General features: G+C 46.1%; 1 gene segment (V, D, J or C); it reads left to right on the plus strand.

The window, feature by feature from the left end:
• The first annotated feature begins 928 nt into the window (after positions 1-928).
• Positions 929-22,291, plus strand: part of LOC146005641 (Ig kappa chain V region Mem5-like) — a 506,641-nt gene continuing 485,278 nt past the window's right edge. The window contains 1 exon segment of the V gene segment in view: positions 929-1,220. Coding sequence covers positions 944-1,220 — 277 coding nt within the window.

Raw genomic sequence — 22,291 nt, forward strand, 5'->3', positions numbered from 1 at the left:
GTGTCCCCTCTGTATCAGGGTCCCTCACCCGGCACTGTATCCTCCATCCCTGCCTCCATTGTCTCTTAGTATAACTGTTACCCAGGAATTATGGCGATATGTAAACCCTGCACAATTATCTGTGTCACTATTAATGCTAAGTTATGTTAGTGTTGCCTACCGTCCCGGAATGGCCAGGAGGGTCCTGAAAATTGCGTCCCCCTCCTGGCCCCCCGGAAAGTGTGGCAACCCTCCCGGAATGTGGGCAATCTCCCGCATTCCCCCTTGGACGAAGGGTCTGTGGGAGCAAATGATGCAAATCGCATCACTGTAGCTCTGCCCCCACTGTGCAATGCCTAAAATATCAGCATTGCATGGTCTGGGGGGGCTTGGCCATGAGGACACAATCGTGCTGGCCATTCCCCCACACTGGGTGATGACCCGGCTGCCCCACCCTCATCCTGCCCCTTTCCACCCCATCAGCGGCCCCGCCCCCTGCCTCACTGAACTGGCTGCCATCTCCCGAATAAAGTAGCCAGAAAGTAGGTAACTACAAGTTATGTTTATTATGTAGTGTGGTTATATATGATGGTAGTAATATATGTGGTGACAGCTGACGTGTGCATGACTGGTTTATTTCCATCTTATTTCCATACACAGTCTCTGGGGGATTTCCTGTCACACCTCACCTGTCACTCTCTATATATTTCTCATTGTACAGGAGACGTCTTATAGCTTCTGTCTGACAGCCCAGATACAGCAAGATGGTGTCTCCCAGTTACCTGCTGGCTGTGATACTCATTTATATTCAGGGTGAGAGATTGGGGGCATTACATGGTGCTGTGTAGTGGAATCTATACATGTAACATAAGTAATCAGAGCAGGATGTATATGACTATATACAGACATGTATCAGTAATGACTGTGTCTCCTCTAATCCTCAGGGTCCTGTGGGCAGATTGTGATGACTCAGACCCCAGGTTATATCTCTGTGTCACCAGGAGGAGCAGCCACCATCTCATGTACAGCCAGTACTGGTATAAGCCAGTACTTACTCTGGTACCAACAGAAATCAGGACAACCTCCAAAGCCTCTTATCTATGATGCAATCAATCGACCCACAGGAGTACCAACCCGGTTCAGTGGATCTGGATCTGGAACTGCATTCACACTGACAATTAGTGGAGTGACAGCAGAGGATGAGGCAGTATATTACTGTCAGCAGCGTCAGAGTTTCCCTCTCACACAGTGATACAGACCCGTACAATAACCTCCTTCCTCTTTCTGTAAGAGATATGTCTCAGACAACGAGATAAATCTGTCTCCTACTGCCACTATATATATGGGTGTTTGATCTGAGACACTTTTACCTCCCACCTTTTGGGTCTTGGATAGGGACCCAAATTTTGAGGCATGGACTCTGTTGGAAGGGGCGTGGCCTGCCATCTAGGTGGAATGGATTTGTGAGTAGAGCCACACCCATATTTCATCACTATGGGGGTATGCTCAATGCTTTGTGAGCTGCTGGTATGCTCTAGCCAATCTGGTAACCTAGGCAGGATTTTGGCTGGTGCCCCCTAGTATACATTCTTACTAACAAGCTTAGGGATCAATCCAATTATGCATGTGCAAGTGAAACTATGTGTTGCACTTATGAACCAATGACTCGTGTAATTTTGTAAACAGCCCCATAGGGAAGTGAGCAGAAATCTGTGTGTCAGGCATTAACATTTGCACTCCATGACAGCGGCATCCTTCATAGGCAGATATACATTTACTCCACACAGCAGAGCACCCCAGGCTCTCCCATTACAGCATCCCTCTCCCCTCACAGCACAGCACCCATCACCCCTCTCCCAAAGGTGACAGCTGTGGTAGCTCATCCACACCTGTGTGTGCAGGGCTGGCCCTATGTTTACTAGCACCATTTTAAAGAAATATTGGAGCGCCTACCTCCAATTGAACAACATACATAGTTAATATTAAACATAAAAATAAATTTAAAAACACACAGGGGCTGATACCAAGGCCCTTATTCTGATCTGTGCGGATATTCCCGCATTCTTACGGAGCGGTCCGCACGCCACGGTGTTTTGCCGCATGCGGCCATCGTCCGTAGAAACGCCCACGTGTCCTCCGCATTCGGACGGACTCACTCTTTAAGAACAGGGCGTGTTTACGGACGACATACAAACCATGCGTGTGCGGGAGAAACACTCCGATTCGGCACGGTATTACAGAGTATTACAGAGTATGCTCGGGAATACCGCATCCGAACGGGAGCCAAGCGGTGCTACCGCACGTAAGCGGAGGATTTACGCCAAACAACCCACTATGAAGTATCTTCTGCAAGACATCACATGACCCACTTATTCAATTACCTATCCTCATAAAAAACTGCTTATTTGGAATTGGAATCAATTAGATTCCAATATATCCTTACAAGCATGCCTAACACATGCATAGCACACATTAACCCTTACAGCAATGTAAGTGCAATGCTTTGTATTACACCCTGTGTAAAAGATTATAAACAATCTACACATATACTATTTAAAGTGCAAATAAAACCAACAACTGTGAACTTGCATAAACAATTTTATTAATGCCACAATTAACATAATTTAAAAAATATAAAAATCAAAATTAAAGAAGCTGGTCCTTGAGGTCCTGCAGGTCGGCTTGCGCCAGCCGCAGATGGTGCTCAAGTCGCCGGAGGGCCCCATGCACACCCTCATCTGCCGGTGTGGTGTCATCTGTGGGCATGTCAAAGGGGCAACAATTAGTCATGTTATTCTTGCATACATTTCACATACTGCGACATAAATTGCACAAATGCTAGGTGACATGTGTGTATATATATATATATATATATATATATCTATGTAGAGCATGGGTCCTCAAACTGCGGCCCTCCAGATGTTGGGAAACTACAAAGCCCAGCATGCCTTGCCACAGTTTTGCTATAAGGAAGTGTTAAAACTGTGGCAAGGCATGGCGGGATTTGTAGTTTCACAACATCTGGAGGGCCGCACTTTGAGGACCCATGATGTAGAGAGATAGAGACACACATAGATAAATAGATATGACACATATATACATACATGCTAAGTTATTTACTACATACTGTATTTTGTGGCCTATACACTTTACTCTGCAGAAGACATAACAGTCATATTGTTTCTTCTCAGTCACAACCCACCCATGACTAACCAATGACAAGCAGGTCATGGGCTCCGTCAATAAGAACTTGTCACAATCTGCTCAGTCTATAAGTTCAGTGATGGTTCGTGGCATGGGAGTTATGCAAATGTAAGGAATGCACAGTACACATCCTCAAAATCATAATTCTGTCTAAACCAACCTACAATTCTGTGACGGGCAAAAAAAAAACTGAAGTACAGGGGGTGTTTAGGTAGAGGAGGCTCCTGGGACACTGGCAACTTCTGACTCCATTCCAAGGTAGGCCGGGCCATACTCCATTTATAGCATACATCCTAGAGTTTATAAATAACATTCACCAACAATATAGATTCCACTATTTGATGGGTCATAATCCACGCTTGCAGCAGGTGAATTTAAGCCACAAATGATCCACTCATCCCTTTACTCCAGGATCCTGTTTAACTACAACGGTTATGTGGCAGTCAAAATGGACCTCCAACCCATCCCACAAACCTGTGTAATTCAGAGGTGTCCTGGATGAAAGGGATGCCTTGGACACCCCATCTAACCCGTACCTGTATCTGTAGCTACCCACTTTGGGGTCTATATGATTAGTATGGGCCCAAAATTTGTAATCAACAGTGCTAAAAAACAAATACCAGTACAACTACTTCATGAATTATGCATTATGTCAACATACCGATCTGCGCCGACTCCGGTGCCTGGCACGCCTCCTCCCCCTCTGAATTGGAGGTGTCCGGGGCAACTGTGGCATCCTCAGCCCCCTCCTCCGCCATCTCCTCGGGCACAACATCCTCCTCCTGCAACTCCTCCTCCACCTCCTCCTCCACCTCCTCCTCCACCTCCTCCTCCACCTCCTCCTCCAACTCCTCCTCCAACTCCTCCTCCAACTCCTCCTCCAACTCCTCCTCCACCACCACCACCACCACCTCCTCCTCCTCCTCCTCCTCCTCCGCCACCAACACCTCCTCCTCCGCCACAAACTCCTCCTCCACCTCCTCCTCCACCATTTGCTCCTGCCCAACTTCCTCCTCCTCCACCCTTGCCGGCACCTCCTCCTCGGGGTGTTGGCCCTCGTCCTGGGCCAGGCCTGCCTCCGCCTGTTCACGGGCCTGTCGGGCTCGGGCTCGTGCTGTGTGGTAGAAAAAAACATCATGGTCAATGTTGGCTCATTGGGGCACATTTATTAATCCAAAACAAGACATACATGGAAGGGTGATAATGATGGCAAACGATGCAGGAAAGTAGCTCCTTACTGTTAATGGACTCCAAAGTGTGTCATTCAAATTATTATGTGATGGTTAGTAATTTGTTCCCACATTACAACCCAGGCATTTATCAATGTGTAACACATATTAGATCGGGCACATTGTATGCATCAGAATCCTCAATGCTATGGCATTACATATAAAAGCCTCATGACTGCATGTTAACCAGGAAGAAGCACACATAACAGTCTATGGACTTTTAAACCCATGGACACCCACTTATCATGAGACACATTTTATTGCTTATATATGCTATGTTGTAAGTGCGAAATTTCATAGCTAAAATACTCACATTCCGCAATTTCGCCCCTTAGTTGTGTGAGCAGCTGGGGCTGGCGCCTGCGGAGGTCGGACCACCGCCTCTCCAGCTGCCCGAGGGACCTACGCACCCGAGTGCGGGCGTAAATCCGGCGCCCTGCCGCAGCGTAGGCCCTCCGCTTATGGCGGTTGGTTATGAAGGGCCCCGCACGGCCCAGCCTTGTCTCCATGACGGAGACAAGAACTCGCAGCTCCTCATGCGTGAAGGGTTCTGCCCTCCGTGTCTCCGCCATGTTGACAATGGCATCTATCAACCAATCAGGTGGTGGCATTGGTTGATCACAGTTATTTGTGTTAATAACTTTATTGTTCATTTTTACATTAACAGCGTCTCTGCGCCAACACAAATGGTGACAAATTCGCATGCCTTCAAAACCGTAGTGTTGATGTATGGCAATGAACAAATCTGATATATATAAAACACAGTGTGTATGCACTTAGCAAATCCAATGAGCCCGCGCTCCGCCAAGCAACGCGTGCTATAGCTTAGCAACGCATAGCTGTAGTTAGCATTACTTACTCTATGCATATATGTGTATGCGTACATTTATGTGTAAAAGACACATACACACACTTGCAGGTATCCGGAAACCAGCATTATACAGCAGCCCTGCCTGCCTGCCTGCCTGCCTGCCTGCCTGCCTGCCTGCCTGCCTGGCTGCATGCTCCTTGAAATGTTGAAACATGTGCATAAATTCCAACATCATATATATATATATATATATATATATATGCAAACAAATCATACATCAACACAGGAAATAATCCCCTACACATTATAGAATAAATCAATGTACTCACCAGTCATCAGGGATAGTATCAACTACAATAATGAAGATATAACAAACACATTAGATGCCTTGTCCAAGGTATAATAATTCCCACCTATATTGAACTTCCCCCAAAACCAAACACATATGCTAAATATCTCCTATTTCTTTGGCATTAGGAGGGCAGGCTGGCTAATGGTCGGTTTGTAACACTGACAACTAACACACTGGACTTATTTGAAGGGGTGATTGTGACTAAAATGGGTGTGTTATGTCAACTCAATAACATGTACCTGAAATATCTTTGCGCCACAGAGTCCCGCAGCTGGTATCCCCTCCGGCATTCAGGGGCGCGGGATGGGCGCATGGGCGGATCTTGCGGCTCAGATGGTACCTCCCACTCCTCAAAGGGTATCTCACGCCGCACAGCAATGTTATGCAAAAATACACACAGGCCCACGATCCTCGACACCATTTCAGGCGCATATTGCAAGTCACCACCAGTGCGGTGGAGCACTCTAAATCGACCTTTTAAAAGGCCAATTGAGCGCTCCACCACTTGCCTGGTGGCAACATGCGCCACATTGAATGCCTCCTGTGGGCCCGGTGCTGGGTAGCTGTACGGCGTAAGTAGCCAGGGCGTACATGGGTAACCGGAGTCACCCAGAACCCACGCATCACGGCCTTCCAGCTCTTGTAGTCTTTGCCATATCCCGGTTTGTCGGATGACATGCGAGTCATGGGCACTTCCGGGAAACTTCGAGTTGAAGGCGAGAATTTCCATGGATGGGCCACATACCACCATCACGTTCAGTGAGTGGAACAATTTGCGGTTCCTATATATCTTCTCACTTCGAGATGGAGGCACAAATGGTACATGGGTGCCATCCACAGCCCCTATCACATTAGGGAAGCCAGCAATTTGTTGGAAGGCGTGCTGGCTTCTGCGCAGGGTCTCGGGGGAAAATGTCATGGCCATGAAGTGCCCCTTGCGCCTGAACATGGCCGACGTCACACGCCTCAGGATTCGGCAGAAGGCCGGCTGAGATATTCCAGCAAGTACTGCCACTACTTGTTGGAACGATCCTGAGGCGCAGAAATGCAACACCGCCAGCAGCTGTGTGTGAGGCGGAATTGCTGTCGTGATCCCGTGTAGAGGTTCCAAATCGCTCTGAATTAGGTTGAGCAGATCCAGAATTACATTTGGGGGTAACCGGTACCTAGTAAGTACCTCATCATCGGGCATAGCAAACAGAGTCACCCGTGTGCGATAGATTCTAGCACGTCCTGGCCTCCTTGGGCGACGAGTGGGGAGAGCCGCAAGTGCCCTTAGCCTCCTCTCCATGTAGCGCAGAATAGCTTCTGCAACCTATAAAGAAATGAACATAAATACTGATGCACCTATGCACATAATGGCCATATCCCACTACAAACTGATTTGTAGCCTTCTATACGTACAATTGATGGCCGCCCCGTGTAATCACGCAGATCCATTTGACTCTATAATGATGACACAATAATATGAACTCAATACCCACCGTCCAAAACACACAGATAAAGGTGTCAGCATTTTTTGCCAACTTCATGTACTATGAGACATTTCATCTATTGCTGGGACATGTTGTCCTGCAATAGATGAACCCACACAGGTTTAAGACCTGTGAGTGAAATAGTGAACATGTGACATGTTGCAATAATGATACACACACTTTGCTGGCCCAACAATCTGTAGGCAGTGAGGCAATGGTGCATACCTTCATACACTTACATAGTGAATGGATATCATATCTACAAGGAGCATGGAAGAGCTTACCTTAGACCCTGACAAGTCGTGATCTGGAGACAACTGATTCTACCAGCAACTCACTATTTATAGGGCTCTCACATGTGTTGTCTATAACAGTAGAGATGAGTATTGCCTGACTTGTGGCGTGGATTCTCTAAGGGAATGGGCTACTTTTAGCTTGCAATCAAACGCCATCATACGCCAGTAGTCATGAATCAAATGTCATGTAATGCTAGCAAATAGCATGTGTATTGTGCAATAGTCCCAGGTGTATCCGAAGATTCTATGCAATGTTATAATTGGTGACCAGTATTTCATTTAGAACTTTCGCCAGGTTTTCCACAATGGAATTTCCGCCACCGTATGCGGCGCGAAAGAACAGCGACGTACGCTCACGCACGGAACGCAGCTGCCGCTGATGTCCGCCAAACAGGATACTCAAACAGTATAAAAAGGTGTATTACAGGGTGACAATGTTGTTGCTAACATGTCTGGCTCCCAACCAGAGTTAGACCCAGAGCTCCAGCAACTTTTTGCCCAGCTGGACTCCAGCACCACCTATGTGCCACTGCACATGCAGGCAGTGGGTAATGAGGAGGCTGCTGGCCCTTCTACAGCAGGCCAAGCTGCACATGACCATTCGACAGCAGAGCAACCAACACCTGGCCCTTCTGCAGCAGCCCAACCTGCAGCTGGCTCATCTGCACCATCAGCAGATTTGTTTGGAACACAACAGGGGACTTCACAAGGTAGTACCATGGCCAGCACTTCAAGTGCAGCGACTGGTGCCAGGGGGCGTGGCCAGGGACGTAGCAAGGGGCGAGCCAGTGCAACAGCCGAACCACCAAAAAAAAACAAGGCATATGAAGCACAGGAGCTGGCCATCCTGGTTCCCCGAGCACGTGATTGGATAGAGTGCCCATCCGAGAAGCTGACACACACACGCCGATGGAAGATTTGGGAACAGATAACGGCAGAGATTAATGCAGTTGCGCCACAAGTTCGTGAGACGGACCATGTGAAGAAGAGGCAAGTTGTTTTGTCATACATGTGCCCAGTAATAGCCAAGTAATGATTTAATTGATGCTTATATGCATTTTGCAAATGGCACATGAGGTTGTTACGATACACATACATTATTGCCATGTTATTTCCTTGAGAGTCAGAGTAGGGTGATTGTGAATGTGTATTGTAACGGTTGATATCATAGTTGCATGTAATATTATATATGGGACATTAATCACATGTTGTAATATGTAGCACATAGCAATGGCTGCAACAGCTAACATTGGGAGTGACATGTATTAATATGTCAACTTACATTGCAGGTGGCAGGACTTCAAAACCAACCTGAAGAGGAAGATGACCAAGCGGTGGGACCACAGCCAGACATCTGGGGCCGGCCCCATGCCATCAGGGCTAGAGCTCACCCCCCTGGAGGAGATGGCGGAGAGCTGTATCTCAGTTGAGGAGATCAGGGGGGTGAGCACGATGGATAGCGAGGCCCCAGCTGAAGTGTTTGCGTCTTTTCTGGAAGGTAAATATTGGTCATGCCATAAACTTGTGCAAGTAATTATCGTAGAATGTCTCCTAATTGTGTTTATCTTTTCCCACAGACACCCCACCGCTTGGTGAGGACTCTGCTCAGGAGGTGGAGGAGTCCGTGCCACCTGGCCCCAGAGGTAGGCCTGTGCAGCAGCAGGCATCGGGCCAAGCCGATTTGGCCGCCTTGGCCCAGGTGCTTGTGGACATCAACCAGCAGGGAGATTTCGCATCAGAACGGATGCGTAGGACCGAGGAGATCCTGGCGAGCTTGGTCAGCACCCAGCAGTCCATCGCTGGGAGCATGCAGGCCATGGCTGAGTCACATCAGGCCATGGCTGCAAGTGCTCAGGTGCTGGCCGAGCAAGCCACCCGCCAAAATGATCTCCTCCTCCACCATAATGAGCTTATGGTGGAGCTGGTTACCAGCAACAGGGTCCTAATGTCATCCGTTTCTGGTGCATTACCAGCGGAAACACTCCCTGCTGGCAGGAGGGGTAGACCAGCCAACCCCTCCACATCATCTGCTCCACCTGCCCCAGCATCTGGGCGTCCCCGAAGAGCTGCTGCACAGGCCAAGGAGCCTACCAAGGCCAAACGTGGTCGGAAATGAACTTGTGGCCGCATTAATCTCTACCGTTATGTGTTCCCAAATCTTCCATTGTGCTGTGTGTGTCAGCTTCTTGTGTCCAATCACGTGCTGAGGGGAACCAGAACCCTTGCTTCATATGTCCTTTGTGGTTCCCCTGTTGCCCTCTTGTGCCTGGCATTACTGTCAGCTGTACTTGAAGTGATGGCCATGGTACTATCTGGTGAAGTCCCCGGTTGTGTTCCAAATGAGTCTGCTGATGGTGCATATGAGCCAGCTGCAGGTTGGCCTGCTGCAGAAGGGCCAGGTGTAGGGTGCCCTGCTGGAGAATGGTCAGGTGCAGCTTGCCCTGCTGTAGAAGGGCCAGCAGCCTCCTCATTTCCCACTGGCTACATGTGCAGTGGCACATAGGAGGTGCTGGAGTCCATCTGTGTGCTATTATATTTGTGTTTTATTATTATTTATTTTGCTGCATTCCTGGCATGTTGTTTATAGTTTTGATGTTTAATTTTATGGTCATTGCATGACAGTGGCATTGAGTGTGACATGAATATAAATAAATGTGTTTACTTTACCCAAAATGTGTGGTTTCATGAGTACATGTCGAATACACATGTGTATTGCTAGTATTAATATTCTGTCATGTCAATTGTTAGCAGTTTTTAAGTGTGGGACAAGTACAGCATATGTGGGGGATTACTAAGGTTTCCTTGAAGCAGCAATGGTTTCAATTAAAGCACTGACAAGCGTCCTATTAGTGAGTAATGAGTAAAGGAGTAGATTGTATTGGGTTCAGGTGTTAATGGTTGTAGTCATTAGGCGTACGTTCGCCTACCGCATGAACGAGTGGTGTCCGCAAAGCAATAGTACACTTGTGGACACCGCACATTTCAGCCCTTTTTGCTCGCGTGCATTCGGAGTGGTTTCCGAATGTACGCCCCCCAACATAAGTGTACTCCCCCGTGTCCGCCCATGTTTCCGCCCCGTTTTGCCCACTTTGAAACTACGCCCATGTGTCATTCCGCATGACGCCCATAATACGCCCCTATTTCCCGACTGATTGCGGTGACCAGTTTTGGACGGGCTTTGTCCGAACTGGTACCGAGTCAAGGCGTGGCACATGCGCGTAGCGTTCTCCACGCATGCGCAGACGCCGTAAAGACGCGATCCGTAAGAACGCGGTAAAGTCCGCATCAATCAGAATAAGGGCCCAAGTGAGACACACTGTTGATGTCAGACGCAGTGTAGCGTCACTGAGGTTATTGCGTCCAGAGTGATGCACCTTGCTCAACCTCAACCTTTTGTCAGGGCCCAACAAAAGTTTTGCTAAATAAAACTGAAACATTGACTGATGTAGGTGCTAGTCGCCTGTCTTTCTTTGATCTAGAACTAAATCCTGCTCATTCCCGCCCCTTACCCATATCTCTATGTTGGCCGTGCCATCTGCCCGAGGAGGCATTATGCATCAATTGGGATTGAGTGCCAGCTCACTTCTTTGTGTGTATGAATCTGGGACGTGCAGTGAGGTAAATGGCTCAAGAGTCCCTGGAAAGTACCAGAGCCAGATTTGTACACAATATATGAGCCATGGGGTACATACCAGCATTATACACATGTGCAGCAGTATACAATGCTGGAGATTCGATGAGTTTTTAGAAGAGGTGTGCAGAAAAGGTAGCCAGGTGAGGCACTGCCTCACCTGCCATATACTTTTTTACTCCAGAGTTTTGACTATAAAAAGGATTTGCATAATAAAAATAAGATTTTTTTGATATATATTCTTTGTATTTTTGACATACGTTATAAATTCAAACCGCCGGCATATACGCTAGTATGACAGGAAAAGCTGTGCCTCACCTGCCTCACCCCACCGCATGCCACTGGTATGTATGTGTAATGCTCCCCAGAGGGGGAAAGAAATAGCACTCACCAGACTTTGTGGAGAAGGTTCAAAATAATGTTGCTGCTGTTGGTGACGTTTCGGTTTCGTATGGACCTTTCTCAAGGCTGGCAATCTCCTATATATTTGGCTACATCTGTCACTCAAAGTGGGTGTCTGTGTCTATAACGCTCTGTTCCTGGACTTTCCTCTTAATGTTTGATTGCCTTCATCTGTGCTGAACACCTTTCTGAGAAATTAACCTGTTTAAAACAGGTGATGGCAATCATACATTAAGGGGAAGTCTAGAAACAGAGCATTGTGTCCCTCCTGGAGAGGGTCATGTTGGGAGGTATGTGACAGAGAACCAGCCCAGTGAGCCCACAGACAGTGCCAGACACCCACTGCCTTCCCATGTTGCCCAGCACTGCTACTCCACGGCCACCAGGTGAGCGCCCCCCTCCCGCGATTTGCGGCAAAACCTCCCCCCCCCGCGCCCCCCCCCTCCCGCGATTTGCGGCAAAAATACCCGCTCCCCCGCGACCCCCCCTACCGCGATTCGCAGCAAAAACACCCCCGCGCCCCCCCTCCCGCGATTCGCTGCAAAAAGAACCCCCCCACGACCCCTCCCGCAATTCGCGGCATAACCACCACCCCGCGACCCCCCCCTCCCGCGAATCGCTGTAAACCCTCCCCCCTGACCCCCCCCCGATTCGCGGAAAAAACACCCCCCCGCGACCTCCCTCCCGCGATTCGCGGCAAAAAGGACCCCCCGCGACCCCCCCTTGCACGATTGGCGGCACCCCCCCTGCGACCCCCCTCCCGCGATTCGCGGCACCCCCCGCCTCCCACAATTCGCAGCAGCCCCAGGATTAAATGGCACATGCAAAACACTGACATGGCTATGGTCGACAATGAAAAAGGTTGACATGAGTTTTTGAAGATTTATTTTTAATTTTTTTAATTTTTTCATATTCATTGTCATGTGTCGACATGGACACCAATGAAGTGGCACACTTATGTCAACATTTACATGTGTTGACCTTTCTGTGTTGATTTTTTCTTGTGGCGATTCGCGTCACACCCCCCGCAACCCCCCCTCCCGCGATTCGCGGCACCCCCCGTGACCCCCCACCTCCCCCAATTCGCGGCAACCCCCCACCGGAACCCCTGTGAACCCCGCCCTCCCGCGATTCGCGGCACCCACCCCCGCGACCCCCCCTCCCGCAATTCGCGGCACCCCCCCGTGATTCGCGGCAGCTCCAGAATTAAATTGCACATGGAAAACACTGACATGGCTATGGTCGACAATGAAAAAGGTTGACATGAGTTTTTGAAGTTTTTTTGTTATTTTTTGAATATTTTCATATTCATTCTCATGTGTCGACATGGACACCAATGAAGTGCCACACTTATGTCAACATTTACATGTGTTGACCTTTCTGTGTTGATTTTTTTCTTGTGGCGATTTGCGTCACACCCCCCGCAACCCCCCCTCCGGCGATTCGCGGCACCCCCCCCGCGACCCCCCCCCTCCCGCAATTCGCGGCAACCCCACACCGGAACCCCCATGAACCCCGCTCTCCCGCGATTCGCGGCACCCACCCCCCGCAACCCCCCCCCTCCCGCAAATCGCGGCACCCCCCGCGATTCGCGGCAGCCCCAGGATTAAATGGCACATGCAAAACACTGGCACGGCTATGGTCGACAATGAAAAAGGTTGACATGAGTTTTTGAAGATTTATTTAATTTTTTGAATGTTTTCATATTCATTGTCATGTGTCAACATGGACACCAATGAAGTGGCACAGTTATGTCAACATTTACATGTGTTGACCTTTCTGTGTTGAGTTTTTCTTGTGGCGATTCGCGTCACACCCCCCCCCGCAAACCCCCCTCCCGCGATTCGCGGACACCTAAGTTGCAATACAGGGCATCTTTCATACAATTCTAACCATATTTCTCATATACAAACGTTCACAAATTAAGGGGGCGCAGCCCCTTACGACGGTGTGAAGAGCGCCCGTAGGGCGCGATGAATCACCTAGTACAGTAAATAACAGGATACAGGAGCCACAGTAGAAAACTATGCTGTCCCCACCCCCTAAACTGGAACATAAACAGAAAGCGCCCCGTGGGATGGAAACTAGCCCAAGAAATTTCTGGGAGAAGCCTTATTTCTGCAGCCTACGCGCTATCAAATCTTGTGCTAGATCACACTGACGCGCTTCCTCACCCTGCGAACTACATTCTATAATGCTGATGTCCTCCCTCAAACCCCAGCCTGTGCTCTATCACCCTGATGCAATCTCTCACCATGCAGCCTGCGCTCTATCGCACTGACGCAATCCCTCACCCCACGGCCTGCACTGTACAACAGTGGTTCTTAAACTCGGTCCTCAGGACCCCATACAGTTCACGTTTTCCAGGTCACCCGGCAGGTACACAGGTGCACTCATTACTTACTGACACATTTTAAAAGATCCACAGGTGGACACCTGCAAAACATGCACTGTGTGGTGTCCTGAGGACCGACTTTGAGAACCTGTGGTGTATAACACTGACAAAATCCCTCACCGTGCGACCTAAGCTTTATCACACTGATGCCCTCCCTCACCCCACTATATGTGTTATATCACCCTGACGCGCTCCCTCACCCTGCAACCTGCACTCCCTCACCGTGTGACCTGTGCTCTATCAAAGTGACGTGCTCCCCCCATGGCCTGCATTCTATCACCCTGATGCAATCCCTCACCGTGCACCCTGCGCTCTATCACAGCTCCCTCATCATGCTGCCTGCGTTCAATAACAGTGACATGCTCCCTCGCCATGTGGCCTGCGTTCTATCACCGTGACATGCTCCCTCATCATGCTGCCTGCGCTCTATCACAGTGACATGCTCCCTCAGCATGCAGCCTGCACCCTATCACAGTGACACGCTCCCTCATCATGCTGCCTGCACTCTATCACAGTGACATGTTCCCTCACCATGCAGCCTGCACCCTATCACAGTGACATGCTCCCTCGCCATGCAGCCTGCGCCCTATCACAGTGACATTCTCCCTCATCATGCTGCCTGAGCTCTATCACAGTGACATGCTCGCTCGCCATGCTGCCTGCGCTCTATCACAGTGATGTGCTCCCTATCCCTGCAGCCTTTGCTCTATCACACTGACATGCTCCCTTACCCTGCAGCCTGCTCTCCATAACACTGATGCCCTTCTTCACTTAGCGGCATTTTCTCTATCACACTGACACGCTCCCTCACCCTGCAGCCTGCGCTCCATAACATTGATGCCCTTCTTCACCTAGCGGCATTTTCTCTATCACACTGACACACTCCCTCACCCTGCAGCCTGTGCTCCATAACACTGATGCCCTTCTTCACCCTGTGGCATTTGCTCTATCACACTGACATGCTCCCTCAATATGCGACCTGTGCTCTATGACACTGATGTGCTTCCTAAACCCCCTACAGCTTAATCCTGACCCTTCATGCTAGTGCCTAACGCTCTCCATATATTTACTTAATATTTTAGAGTCGATTGTATAATTATGCTTGGTATAAAAATATTGAGGTTGATGATCTATATCTGGGGTAGCTAACTCTAGTCCTTGAGAGCTACCAACAGTGCATGTTTTCCAGATCTCCTCATAAAATCACCTAACACGATGTTGACAATATCGTCAACATCGGGAGGCATATTGTACCGTGTGTACTACCAAGCAGATGAATAGGCACAGAGGGTAGATGGCGCCAAGGATTCCCATGCTAATGCCATCATACCTGCTCTATAATCTGCCATACAGAAGGGGGCATGTCAGACCAAGGGAGGAGGCCCCTGGGGCCAACTCACGAAACCTAAAAAAAACAAAAACAGGAAAGCGCATCTGCAATGCCGTTGTCAATACAAGAGACATGCTTAGCCGTAAAATCAATGTTGAAATGCAGGCCCTTCAAAACCAGATACCCCAGAAGCTGCAACGTTTGTGGAAGAGAAGAATGCTGGTTATTAATTGCCTGAACAACCCCTAAATTGTCATACCAAAAAACAACCTATCCGCCCACAATTCAACCGCAACAATAATGGTGAACAATTCCAAAAGAAGAACAGTATTAGTAAACCCCGAGAGACCCAAGACGGGGGCCAAGACCTAACATACTGTACCAATCACCTTGAAAGATTACAGTAGGAAGATAGACAGGAGCGCTTGCATTGGTTGTATCTGTGGCAAACCCAGTGCCGAGTATTGGGTATGTCCAACAATACCCTGTGAGTAGCCAGTAATTTTTTTTTTTTTATTATTAACATTAAAATTACACATACAATAACATTTCACATATTATTTTCCACAGTTCTCCTAATTCACGCATTATTTTCCTATTTTTCTCCTTAAAGCATACATCAGTTATTAATCATCTTAAAGATAACAAGATAGGTCAAGCTCAACTGGATTGGGCAAAGGTTAATTCCATCCTATTGTTCCATATAGTGGGCATTATTCTGGTCGGAGCGGCCAAACGTGCGTACGTTCGCCATTACCGCACGCTAGCCGTACGCGGCCGTTAGGGTTAAGTCCACCCACAAATCAGCCGCTTACGTACGGGCAGAAATACCGTAGAAGGGGAGTGGCGTACAAATGAGCGTACGGCAACGTACGCGGACGGGCCAGCCCTTGCACTCCGACAACAGGCGTACAACTGAGCGTACGGCGCCGTATACGGCCGTCTTTCCTCCGTCTCCCCACCGACTTCTTGCGGAGATCTGAGCGTACGCCAGTTTGCACGGACGGGTCCCTATTGTTTTCAATGGAAAACTCAGCTTATGTCACCACTCGTGAGAGTGAGCGTACGTCCGTATACGCTGACATACCCTTCACATATATGGACCTGCAAATCTTGCCTCTCAACTACTAATCTGACAAATGATTAATTAATCTATTTGTTATTCAATTATTGTTTTCTATTAACTCAATTGTCTACCTTAATAAAGACCTAATAAAACAACATTTAGTGGTCATGGGCTTCAAACATTGCTGAAACATCCTTTGTAGGTGTTAGATGTGGTTTATGTTATTGTATCCTAAATACAAAACCTATGTTAGTATTAGAGTGAACACGTTGACACATGTCGACTTGTGTAGATTGAGTGTGCTACTGCGTAAAGTCTATGAAAGCACGTAGTGAATGTGTCTGTTTAGCAAATACCTACCTTAGCGTATAAAAAGATTCTTACCTTAAATTAAACAAACCTTTAAATGTGGCGAAGTAAAAAAAACATAAGCTTCCAATGTGTTTGCGTGCTGTATGTGTGGCTTGCAGGCAGTGAAATCATGGTTTGGAGTTAATAGACTGCAGCATTGCTTATTACATTCAGGTGTATGTGTTTGAGTAGTAATCAGCGTTAATTAGCCAACTCAGGCGCACGCTGGCATGCGGTATCTGTAGGGGTGGTTTGAGCTGGCGGTTGGCGGCCGCCTGTTTGGTGTCCGAAATGAACGGTGCCTTAGTCGATCGTGCGGTAGTAGCACCGCTCATTTTTGGTGCACACCCCCGTGTACGCCCATATTTACGCCCATTTTCCCTCATTATTTCGGCCGCTCCCATCGACACGCCCCTATGCCGCCCCATTACCCGTACACTCGCGTACAGGTTTTTTCGCACGTTGAGACACCGGCCGTAAGCGTTGTGGAGTGTTCGCGCCGGCGCATTAGCGTATCTGCACATGCGCAGATCGTTAAAAACCCCGGGACGTACGCGTACGGCCCGGACGCTCCAACCAGAATAAGGCCCTGTGTGTTGGGAAGCTTTGCTGTAAAATTTGGTTAGTTTCTAATGATAAGGTTGATATATATGGCGACCAGATGTCAAAAAACTTAGTGGCTCATTTTTCTTTTTGCAAAGAAACCTCTGACCAATCCATTGTAAATAAATAAAATACCCTAGGGTATAAAAGGGTTAATGATACCGGTGTCGGGTTTATCCATTGGGATAATATTGTTTTTTTAGCTGTTGCTGCTAATCTATTAAGTAGTTCTAAGTTACCTTTGGTTAACCCCTGTCTAGATTCAGTTGATGTTATACCCCACATGGCCCACTTATTGTTGATTGTAAAGGGTAACTGTAAGTCCTGGTTTATGTAATTTTGTAAGGCGGTCCATAGTGTCTGAACCATGGGGCATGTCCATAGACAATGCATAATATCTGCCTCCAATGCACCACACTTGAAGCATGCTGATGTCTCTGCTTTTCCTATTATATATTTGAGCTTGGGTGTAAAATATGCTCTGTGTAAGATTATTTGGTTCATCTCTATGTATGACATTGATGTTAGTTGTTTATTTAATATTTGATAGGCAGATAAGATTGTTTTCATTGAAAGATCAGGAAAATCTTGTTTCCATTTTGATAGCCCCGTCATCTTTTCCTCATATTTTAGTGTTGTACGAGTCTGATCATATATATTTGATGTACGGAATATGGTGTTATCAAGGTCGCTAGGTGTTTCTTTGGTTCTTAGTATGGCCATTATGGAGTTGGTGTAGCTGCAGGCTTGTAAAAAGGGGAAGAGCGGTATCGATAGGGTTGGAAATTTTTCTTGAATTTGTGTAAGTGTTAAGAGATTGGTCGACTCTGATTGTAGAAATTGAAATATATGACGGAGTCCTCCTTCATACCAGTCTCTAAAGATTGAGGATGTAAAATGGGGGTGGAAGTCATGATTTCCCCATAATGTCAAAAAAATAGTTTGATAGCATGGAAGCTGTAGTCTCGATCGTATATTACGCCAAGCATTACAAGTAGATTCAATCAGACAATTATTTCTGATGGTTGTTGGCAAACTTTGTGGAGGGGTGTGCAATATTGAAATCAAATTATGTCCTGGTATAAAGGCTTGTTCAAGATCACTATTGGAATAAGTTTGAGTACCTTTTATCCAGTCAAGTGCTATTCTGTAATTTGCTGCTAGGGAGTATAGTTCTATACATGGTAAATTAAGTCCTCCCATTTCTCATTTCTGCTTAAGTTTTTCTAGAGATATTCTTGGGTGTTTATTTGCCCAAATAAATTTAGAGAGTGCTTTATTTAATGTTGTTATTAATCCTTTGGATAGATATACAGGTAAAGTTTGCACAACATATAAAAGTCTAGGAAAAGTGATCATTTTGTATAGGTGACAGCGCCCAATATATGTTAGTGGCATATGTGCCTATTTGGAAAAATCTAGTAAAGTTTTCTGGATAAGTGGCTTATAATTAAAATTGTGTAATAAAGATGGGTGGTGAGGTATTTGAATACCAAGATATGTTAGGCAATTATTTTTGGCCCATTGGAAAGGAAAGGAACTTCGCCAACCCCGTTGTCCTTCTTGAAAGAAGGCCAATGCTTCAGTCTTATTATAATTAATCTTGAATCCCGATACTGTTTCGAATTTGGTCAATAGGGTAAGAACTTTAGGGATTGCAAGTTTTGGGTTGGAGAAGTAAAGGAGTACATCATCGGCAAATGCAGAGAACCTTACCTCCTCTTCTCCAATTTTTATTCCTTGCCAATAAGGTTCTTTAGCAAAGTGTCTAAAAAGGGGATCTATAGCGAGGTTAAATAATAGCGGGGATAGGGGACATCCCTGTCTCGTTCCTCTGGCCAGAATAAAATTACGCGTGTTATTAGAATTCACAGTCAGGAATTCTGTGGGGTTACTATAAAGAGTGGTGAATACATGTAGAAGAGGGGTCCCAAACTCTTGTGCTCAAAGTGTACGTGAGAGATGGGCCCATGACACTCTATCGAAAGCTTTATCAGCATCACAACTTACTATTAGATTATCCACTTGTCTAGATTGATGTGTCTCTATCATTGCTGCTATGAGCGTTCTAATATTGCACACTGAATGACGATTACGCACAAACCCTGTTTGGGCTGGGTAGATTAATTTAGGTAGGATCAACTGTAATCTGGTGGCTATTATTTTTGTAAATATCTTGTAATCCTGATTGAGCAAGGATATTGGTCTATATGAAGAGGGAATTGTGGGGTTTTTGTTTGGCTTGGGTATCAGTATAATTCTGGCTGTATTAAATTCTAAGGGAGCCTGATCCCGTAATAAAATCTAATTAAATAATTGAGTGAGGAGTGGAGAAATTTGTTGTGTTAGTGATTTATAGTAAACTGATGACAGACCATCTGGTCCGGGTGATTTACCTGTGGGAAGTGACTTAATTATTTGTTCTACTTCTTTTACGGTTATGGGGGACATTAGTGTTTCTCTATCTTCTATAGTGAGAGTGGGTAAGTGTGCTTGAGTGAGAAATTCTGCTCCTTCAGATGGGTCATCTGTTGGAGCACTATAAAGTGATCCAAAATAAGCTAATAAGGATGCGTGTATCGTGTTTTGAGAAGTGGAACATGTGCCATTGGGTAATTGGATTGAAAGTATAGGAGATGCTACTGTTGATATGCGTGCCATATTGGCCAATAATTTGCCTGGTCTATTTCCCCAGCGGAAGTATCTGTTTCTCTGGTAGTTAAGATTCATCTGAGCCCTTTCTGAGCATAGGGTGTCAAGGAGATCTTTTGCTTGTTTGTAAGATAGTCGTGTAAGGTCAGAAGGATTGGCCAATAAAGCAGAGTAAGCTTTGGAAACGGCAGTAGTTGCTTGTGAAAATCTTTGTGTCAGCTTTTTCTTTCTTGCTGCTATATAGGTTATTATATGGCCTCTCATGACTGGTTTTGAGGCTGACCATAAAAGATTAATATCTGAAGCATGAATTTTATTATCAATCAGATAATTTGATAGTGCTCAAGTAGATCTTAAAGTCGTTCATTGATATTAAATAATCAGGAAATTTCCAATTATAGGAAAAGGTTTTTGGTTTAAATAAATTAATAGTCAACTTAATAGGGGCATGGTCAGATATTAAAATAGTTTTTATGGATACCTGTTCTATTTTGTGTATGATTGAGTTTGATATTAACCAGTAGTCTGGTCGGGAAAAAGACTTATGGGGTGAGAAAAAAATGTGTATTCCCGAGCTAGGGGATTAAAGAACCTCCATGGGTCTATGAGTGCCAGGGAGTCTGTAAGGAGAGAGATTGTAGAAGGAGGGGATCTATTATTAAAATTACGGGGGCCTCCTGACACATCTACTTCTGGGTCCAGAACTACATTAAGATCTCCACCCAAAATTATGTCCCCTTCTGTCCATGTTTGTAGTTTCAAAAATATGTCTGAAAAGAAGGAAGCATTCGGACCATTGGGGGCATATAGATTAACTAGGGTATACAGTTCACCCTCCAATTCAACTTTCAAAAAGATAAAGCGTCCTTCTGGGTCATACCACTCATCACGGATTGTATACTGAATGAATTTACTAAAAAGTATCAGCACCCCCCTGGTTTTGTTATGTAGGGAGCTGAATAGATTCCCTGAATCCAAGAGTCACGTAAAGTATTGGTGTCTGATATCCTCCAGTGTGTCTCTTGGAGGAAGACCACATCTGGATGAATTTTTTTTAAATGGCTTAATACTTTCTTCCTCTTAATAGGTGTATTTATCCCTTCTACATTCCAAGACATACATGTAAAAGATTTTTTAGTCAGTGAAGAATTATTCGATAAAGATGACATCATACTATTAGCCTATTCCTTTTTTGGGGGGTATAGAAAAGCAGTTTAGACATTTTGACATATTTGTCAGCCTGTTCCAGCGACCAGGCCAGCAAAGACCCTCAAACAGTATGCCTAAGAGAAAAACAAAACATATACATCGATTGTGTGGAAAATAATTTGACAAAAATACATATAGCAGTCTAGTCCAGTCAGAATTTTTTAACTTTGTAGGGTCCCAATGTTGGGACTTGAGAAACCATTTTTGTCTAACATAAAAAGAAAAAATTAAAAGTAGACAAAAAAAAAAAAAGAGTGAAAAATTGAAAAAATATATAGGGCATTGATCTCTACCCCTTTCATGTGGGAGATTAATTTTATAGTTTACTTGCAATAAATGCAAGATCCCCTGACATTACAAAAATAGATTAGATTAATTTCGTCAACCATTTAGTAATTTTAGAATGCATACTTATCGGAATAATACGTTTGGTCAATCCCTCTTGTCTTGGGTAGGCTGTGCCGATTTAGAGCTTAATGAAGTAAGAAAGTTCTTGGCTTCCTGTGGGGTTTCAAAACTGGTGGTGGTTCCATTATGGTTAACCAGTAGCTTGGCTGGGTAGAGTAACGAAAAACGGATGCCTTTATTGAATAGCTCTGTGCATGTTGTGGAGAATTCTCTACGTTTGGTGGAGACTTGGGGGGAAAAATCCTGAAACAGTAGGATTCGAACATCTTCGTATCTAAGATTTTTCATTTCTCTGTATGCTTCCATAATTAATGCTTTATCAAGATAATTCAAAAATCGGAATATGACCGGTCGTGGGCGTTGTGATTGATTATCTCGTCTATCCAGTCCGATACGATGGGCTCTCTCTATCTGGATGGGTCTAGTTACAGATAATCCTAAGGCTTTGGGTAGCCATGAGGATACGATATTTTTCAGCTCTTTAGGTTTTACTGTTTCCGGTAATCCTATAAGGCGAAGATTATTCCGGCAATTCCGGTTTTCCAGTTCTTCTAATTTCTCCTGGAATGCCATCATATTGGTGTCTTGTGTATCCACTAGTTTTTTTTACCTCTGTCAGTTCTGTCTCTAAGGCCAGGATTCTTTCCTCAGCTTGCATTAGGCATGCAGTATGTTGTTTCAGGAGTGTTGATGCTGAAGAGATAGCTTCGGTGAGCGGGGCAAGTTTGGCATCTAGTAATGGAGATAAGATGTCTGTTATTTCCTTGGCTCTCTTTGCTGCATCCAAACTGACTCGCGTTGGATCAGAGAGGTCCATAGAGTCCTCTCTGAGTAGCGAGTTCCATGGAGAAGATGTTTTAGAGTCAGAGGATTTTTCTTTCTGTTTTGGAGTCTGAGA

The sequence above is a fragment of the Crinia signifera genome, chromosome 1, assembly GCF_055691185.1.
Source record: "Crinia signifera chromosome 1, ASM5569118v1, whole genome shotgun sequence".
Lineage (NCBI taxonomy): Eukaryota > Metazoa > Chordata > Amphibia > Anura > Myobatrachidae > Crinia > Crinia signifera.